At 41.0% G+C, this 7,714-nt stretch overlaps 1 protein-coding gene across 1 annotated transcript in view; it reads left to right on the forward strand.

The window, feature by feature from the left end:
• FARS2 (phenylalanyl-tRNA synthetase 2, mitochondrial) overlaps positions 1-6,802 on the forward strand; it is a 232,474-nt gene extending 225,672 nt beyond the window's left edge. Inside the window, exon 8 of the mRNA XM_042837594.1 lies at positions 6,463-6,802. Coding sequence (XP_042693528.1) covers positions 6,463-6,601 — 139 coding nt within the window. The 3' untranslated portion in view covers positions 6,602-6,802. The remainder of the gene's footprint in view (positions 1-6,462) is intronic.
• The last annotated feature ends 912 nt before the right edge of the window (positions 6,803-7,714 follow it).

Below are 7,714 nucleotides of genomic sequence, written 5' to 3' on the forward strand. Positions count from 1 at the left end.
AGCAGGGAGGCGATTGTTTCCCTGTGCTTAGCTCTGCTGAGGCCACACCACAAGTACTGCGTTCAGTATTGGGCCCCTCACTATAGGAAAGCCATCAAGGCCCTGGTGCATGTCCTGAGAAGAGCAACGAAGCTGATGTGGGATCACGAATCTGATGAGGATTGGCTGAGGGAACTGAGATTGTTTAGTCTGGAGAAGAGGAATCTCAGAGTAGACCTTACTGCCCTCTATGACTACGTAAAAGGAAGTTGTGGTGAGCTGAGAGTCAGCCTCTTCTTCAAGATAACTCGTTATAGGGCAAGAGATAATGGCCTCAAGTTGCGCCACGCAAGGTTTAGGTTGGATATTAGGAAACATTTCTTCACAGAAAGAGAGGTGAAGCACTGGCACAGGCTGCCCATGGAGGTGGTGGTGTCATCGTCCCTGGAGGTGTTCGAGAGCCATGTGGATATGGCACTGGGCAACATGGTTAGTGGGCATGGTGGTGATGGGTTGACAGTTGGACTGCATATTTTAGTTGTCTTTTCCAACCTTAATGATTCTGTGATCTCTGTTTCTTCTGACGTGTAAGAAATCAGGTGACAGATTTAGGTAGGAGAGGAAAATTATTATATATACCAAGTGTTCAGATACTTGAAAACTGTTTAAATCCTATTATGGATACTTAAGAGCATCTCAGGGACTTAGAAGGTGAACAAGTTTCAGTGCTTGCATTTTTTGTCTAGCTTTCATTAACTTCACTAGCAGATGTTGTTTATGTGCTTTGCCACTACATCCCATTCAGTTCTTTTTTCTCTCAGTAACCTTATTAACAGAATTTTTACATTTTTTTTTTTTTTTCAAGAGTAAGAGATGAGCTTAAAAATGAATTAATATTAAAGAAAAGAGGAGTGAAAAAGACAAGCAGGTTCAAGGTTCCGTATTCAGGTGCAGATTTCACCATGTCCAAATAAAAGATAGCAAAAAAGTCCATTATGGTCTCAAGTTTTTGAAATAGAATAGCTATCTCCCATTCTCTCTCAATGAGCACACATCTCTTTTACAATCAAAACCACAAAGAAAATAACAACCAACACAGTGGTCAAGTAATGTTGAGGATCTCAGAATGATTATGTTGAGCTGAACTGTCTTTGAAACTGAACATGCTTCTGCCAGGTATCAGCTGTTCAACAGAAATGGCCATTCCCTGCTTTCTGTGGGTTTAAAACAATTCTTTCTTCTGGAGGTGATCTAGTGCCTTTCCCTAGCATGAAAATCAGTTTAAACAAAAACGTGTCCATTTAAAAAAATATGCTCTTATATACAATACACTCTTCCAGAGAAATGGAGTATTAGCATTTGAAAGGACAGATAAGAATGCATCTCTGGGAAAGGCCTTTGTTCAGAGAATTACAGCTATATTCTACATGCATATCACCATGGTAATTGAATTGTTTGGCCTTGACAGTAAGGTATATAGCACAAGCCTTTTGCCATTTTCCATGATGTGGTTCCTAGCAAAGAGTGCAATTTGTCAATTTAAAATTTATAGTATGACATTTAGCAGTTGCGCTTACTATAATAGTGGTGGATGTGGTCTGGAAGCATGAAACAAAAAAGAAAAGGTAATTGCATCTTCTGTATGCTGTTGGATGCTGAAGTTTTTGGTGTCTTTTTAACACAGGAAAGTGGAGAAGCAGGCTTCAGTTAAATTGGAGAGAAAAGCTTTGGCTGGATAACCAAAAAGCTTTGGCTGGATATAACCTCTCTCAAAGAGAGGTTATAGCTCTTAAATGTGTTTTCTGCAGGAACTGTGGCCAAAATCTACCAGTTGTGGAGGCCTTCCTTCCCATAGATTTCAGACAACAAATGTAGGTGGCTGTATCTAAATTGTGTATCCAAGGTAGTCTCACTCATTAGCCTCGTTGCAAACTAAATGGGACCATAGACAGATACAGCTTCTATTGGCTTTCCTTAAAGTAGTTTTCTGGGATGTTGGTAGGGGTTTTTGTGGTGTCACCAGCACTAAGGGTTTAACATCATATTTGTAGGCTGGAGCGTTCAGTATAGGGGAGTTTTACTTGCTGTAAACTTAAGGTGTTTTTCTGGTTCCAAAGGAAGTCAGACTCCGTATCTGGAGAAGTGTAAGTTGAGAATACCTGTCTACATGTTTGGCATTTCTGCAGTTAAATAATTTCCACATGAGCCATTCTAGAATTGTTTGAGCCAGAAGGCAAAGTCAGAGCTGTGCTCTCTGCATGGCTCCAGCAACTATGATGTTAGCAAGAGAGAGTACTTCCACGTCATCCCTCATAGGACAGTCCTTCACAAACAAGACTTTCTTTGGAATATAGGATGCAAATTGCTGTTGCAGAATCAGGAGAGCCTCCAAGAACCTCATTCACACAGCTCAGTTAATATAGAGAAAAGAATCTTGAACAGTGGTGTTGTCATGTGTATAGGAAGAGGTCCAGTACAGAAGTGGTGGTGAGTAGTACTGCTTAGTGCATTGCTTGGCATACAGAAGAGACTCCTAGTTTCACCCCTAGATGCTGTGGGAGATTGTCATCTCTGGTCTTCTATTCCTCAAAGCAAATCCTGCTTTCTAGAAAAATGCCCGATTCTCCTTTGTCCTCACCCACATAAGAGCAGGGCTAACCTCCATACAGAAGTCTCTGTCTTAAGACAGAAAGTAGAACACAGTTAAAAGTGCTTGGGATTTTTTTTCCTCCAGCTCACTGCTGCCCTTTAAAGCTCCTTCTACAAAAGCATGGTGGGGAATTCTTGTTACAGTACTGCATGTCAGTAAGACAAAGCCAACACCTGACATTTATTCCTTAAGTAATGTTTTGGTTACCGAAAGACCTGGTGTCTTCCTTTTATCTAACCACAGAGGCAGCTTCCCCAGTGGCTGCAGATCCAGTTGTGTGGCTGTTGGTAGCTTCTAGGATCAGCTGTATAGACAATTTGTATTGAAAGCATCCGCCAATGGATTTCTATGCTGGGGAAGCTAACACCCAGGGTATAGGTATTGTTTTTTATTGCCTTTCATTCTAGCTATAGTTCCAGTGTCATCTCACTTTCATGATCATTTTACTAGACAGCTGGGAGACTGAGGTTCCTTAATTTCTAGCTGTGCAAAGATACAGGCTGAAATAGCAAAACATAGACACTGACCTTCAGGATGGCCTCATGCAGGGAATCTGACCAGGTAGTGAGCATTTCTCTAGCACGTGGATGTGGCTGCATGCCAGTTCCTTAAAATCACAAGGCAAAACTGTTTCCTCCAAAAAATGCGTGAAAGGACATGAGACATTGTTTCACTTCAGTGTTTTTTCACTGGCTGTGTTCTTGTTTCTTCCTGTGGCCTCAGAATACATCCCTGTCTTCCTTTTCCCTTTGAGCAGTGCTTCACTGTATTCACTGCGTTTCATTACCTGAGAGCCGCAGGCTGGCGCAGGGGAGACTTGTGACATTGAGATCAGCTAAAGCCTAATGGGAGGAAAGGTGTCCACGTGACTGCAACCTGCAGCTTAGGTAAATAAAGCATCATGCACTCAAGCTCCTATTTTTATTTTCTTTTTTTAATATTACTATTATTTTTGTATATTTTTTACCTGATGAAGCTGCTGTTCTTGGTTTTAGCCTCAGTTTTTCTGTTGGTCAGGGTAGAGAGCTGCTGTTTCTCTATCTGTATTCTGCAGCATGACATGCAGGAGAGAGTTCATTATGCAGCAGCAGAACTGTCTTTACGATAGGCTGTGACTGTGCGTCCTCACAGAACATGCAAACGTACAAAGCAGGGAAGAAAATCAGTAAATGTATTATTTGCTGACAATAATTGTTTCCAGTTGCAGCTGATGATAGTGATTAATCACATAGTGTTAGTATTTTCTTTGGGGATAGGATAGGTATTAAGGGGAAAAGTCCAAGAAGTACTCTTCCTCATCTGCCTTGAAAAGTTAGCTAGTAGTGCCTTGATAGCAATGCTTCAGTTTTCTGAAACGTAAGAATTTGTCTTTTTTTGAGGTGATAATAATTATTATATAATAACAATTATACTTCTTTCTAATTAGTAATAAATATGCAAATAACCCTAAAGCTGAAAGAAGAATGTAACATTCCAACCACATGAGTGATGCATAGCCAGCCATGTGTGTCAGTATTTATGTCATTGCTCAAGTATAATTACATTTACATTAATTGCATTTAATGTAATCCCTGTTTTATCTCCCATACCAATGCCTAACTGCAGTTGCAGCTGTCTGAACTGCAGTCCAATGCTACTCTCTGAGACATCTGGCCTTTCCTAATTTAGATGCCTCCTAAAGATGCTGTTCTCCTGAACTCCCACAGGAAACTAAAGCATCATATTGTGACCTATTTAATTTGCCCATTAATGAACTGCTCACTAGGGTGGAGGGAGGGAAATATATGAACACACCGGACAAGAGAAATTGTTACTTTCACTTAACCATGACCAGTGAAGGAATTATGCTGTAGCTACCCCTACCACAGCTTAACTATGTTAAGCAAACATGTGCTTACTTCACATCAAATGGTAGCAATAGCTTTCCTTTCGCAATATATTCCCGGTATGTAGTAGAGTTTCAGGATCAGGCATATGTCTGTACAGCTGCTGAAGAGATTTTCAGCCAGAGCAATTTGGAAATGTTTTCGTCCAGGTGGATTGTTATGCTGTTAAAAGTCAAAGTGTTACAAGCTGTAATGGTACTTGGTAGTCTTTTGTGAAAATTGTTTCTGTTGAGCCCCGATTAATTATCCCTCCCTCTTAATCAAGTTTCTGTGTGTAGCATGTCCGAACCCTTCTTATTCCATTTCCTTGTTTCTCCTAGTTCTCTCTTCCCATCTGCTTTGCAGTGGTGGAGCAGAGCAGAGCAACACCTTCTCTGCAGTTACACTTCCCTCTTTTCTCTTGAAAATCACTTTTCTACATTTATCCTACACCCTGGGGATGCTCTTGGCTGTTTTTTAGCAGTTACTGCAGTCAGCTAGCACCTTATGAAACATAGTGTGCCATTTCTTATACGAGTCAGATTTCACTTGCTTTGTCTTCAAAGAAAAATGGAGGAATGCTTTAATCCTTGTTTTTGTTTTTAAACTGCCAGTGGGAGCAGGGCAAGCTTCCCACCAAAGTTGGGGGGACAAAGTTGGTATAGCTGTTCTGAGGTCAAAAACTGCCTGTGCCTATTTCTAGAAGGATCTGATGTTGAAATGAGTATCTTAAGAGTTATCCTTGTGTATGTGCACGTATAGCCTTATAGTTTCAATCACAAAGTCATAATAAACATGGTATCTGACATTCAGCAGTTTTCAGAAGAAAGATGACCTGAAGCTTAATTTGCCATGTAAATTCAGTAATACATGCACTGCAGTTGTAGAGACTCCCCTTTCTTGCAAGAGCTCTGCACTCTATCCTGGTTTTGATGGAGAGTGAAACATGGATTGCATTCTTTCTCGTAAAGATTTTTTTTGCTCTCTTACTCAGCCTATTGTTTTACTTCTAGTTTAGCATTCACTTGCCTTTGCTTAACTCAGCAACTGTTAAGTATTCTTTTTATTCTTTTTTTTTTTTTAATTTTCATTAAAATTTTAAAAAATCATAGAATCATTAAGGTTGGAAAAGACCACTGAGATCATCTTGTCCAATTGTTAACCCATTATGCCCACTAACCATGTCTCTTTCCCTTGGTCGCTTTTGTCTTTTCTTTCCACACCAAAGGTTAAGAAATTTTGACATTTGCTCCTGCTATCAGGTCATGCTGTGTTCTTCTGAGTTTGCTGGCCTGTCCCTGCTTTGCCACAGGGTTGGTGGGTGAGATGGCAGTTCCCTTTGTGGCCACTTTCACAAGCAAGCCATCCCAAGCAGCTCTGTGAGGACTGGAGACCTCTGCCTCACCTCACAGCAACTGCTGGGAGACCAGTTTCTTCCCATCATGGTACATGGGAAGGGTACATATGTCAATTTGACCGTGAAGATGGAGGACAACATCCTGTATCACCTCATTTGAAAAATGAATGTTGCTTTTGTGGCTGTGTTGAGACTCATCCTCCATGCTGGAGAATGGTGAGGCCTGAGATGCGTCGCATTATCTAACAGTGCTGCTTCCCAGCATGTGGAGTTTGAGTGGTGTTTTCCATATAGCTGTCACCAGCCCCACCAGTTTGAGGGGGCTGTGTGTGCACAGTGCTCCCTGGAGACAACACCAAAATGAGAGACCTGCAGCAAAACTGAGTAGATGTATAAGGTGGACTTCAGCAAAGTCTTCTGCCGCAAAATTAAAATTCAGCTCAGTCCTGCCTCTCCAGACTGTGTACTTTAGCATTAAGATGATTTTCAAGCAACAGGAACAAAATTAGGCAGCAAATAAAAAATAGTCCAGAGGGTAAGTGTTTGGCCTCAAGTATTTGCATTTGTAGGCACGTGTATTTATGAGTCTTCTTTTGGTTTGTGTTTTGTAGGACAAAGAAGGTCAGCCATTGCTACCGTATCATTTACCGTCACCCGGAGAGGACTTTGACACAGAATGAGGTGCATCGTATCCATCAAGCTATTGAAGAATCAGCAGTTCGAGAACTTGGGGTTGAGGGCAGGTTCTAGCATTGCTGGTCTGACGCCCTAATGAAAGTTGTTTTCTCATTTTTTTTCCCTTTTTTCTGTTTTTCTTCTTCTTTTTTTTTTTTTTTTGGAATGTGGGATACAAGTGAAGAGGAATTCTGTGACTGAACGTAGCATATGAAACAAATGACAAGGGGGCAATGGTGAAATTACCAAATAATAAAGATTTCTATTAAGAAATAATTGACAAAACATAGGCGCTTTGTTTTAAGAAAGTGGGGAGCAGCAGTGATGTGAGATTTCCCTCTTGTTACAACAAGAAATACACTGTCTGGTGGTTTTCTGTGTTAATTGGTCCCTGGGTTCCATTAAATTCCAGTAAATACTTGGTATTGTTTCTACGTTGACAGGATCTTCTGTCCATGTAACGAGTGAAGCAGAACAGAGACTATTTTGTTCTTCTACCTCTCCCTCTCTTTTAGTAAGAAATGGCAGGTTTTCCTTCATGAAACCTTCCAAGAAGCAAACCTTGTGAAGTTTGGCTCTTTTGCAATCAGAGTCCTTGGGCATCGCTTTCATTTGCTACATAGAAGGAGCCAAACATGCTCTAGGACTGGACTTTGGATGCCTTCAAATGCTGGGCTATTGGTGAGTCTTTCCTGTTGGATGTCCCTGCTATCACAGAAGTTAAGGGAACCACATACTGAGGTTTTCAGAGATGTGCACTTTCCCCAAGTGAGGAGATTTCTTATCTCAGTTTTCCTGACACAGTGACCACTGCAATATATGTCTGTTCCCTGTCATAGTCAGCAGTGATGTCACATGGGGCAGGATGGCAGAAGAGAGCTCTTCCATACAGTGCCCTGAAGTGCACCTGCCTTGATCTCTCACACTATCTTACTTTCTAGGAGCAGTGTCTGCTCAGAAATTTGACTGTTTGGGATTGAAACCTGACTAAAATGGGATCTCCTACTTCAGACACTAGTCAGTTTATGAGATGCTCAGCTTTTTCAGGTTGCAATAACTAAGTCCTGGCAGTAATGATGTTAGGTCCTACAGAGATGTTCAAATGGTCTGATAATTACTTGATGAGCTGTTGCACATGCTGATATTGAATAAGGGATCTGTTTTTCCTTGTAATGGTATTTCATGCAG

This window comes from Centrocercus urophasianus, unplaced genomic scaffold (genome assembly GCF_019232065.1).
Source record: "Centrocercus urophasianus isolate 14NV4802_14NV808 unplaced genomic scaffold, USGS_Curo_1.0 seq_11, whole genome shotgun sequence".
NCBI classification, from domain to species: Eukaryota; Metazoa; Chordata; class Aves; order Galliformes; family Phasianidae; genus Centrocercus; species Centrocercus urophasianus.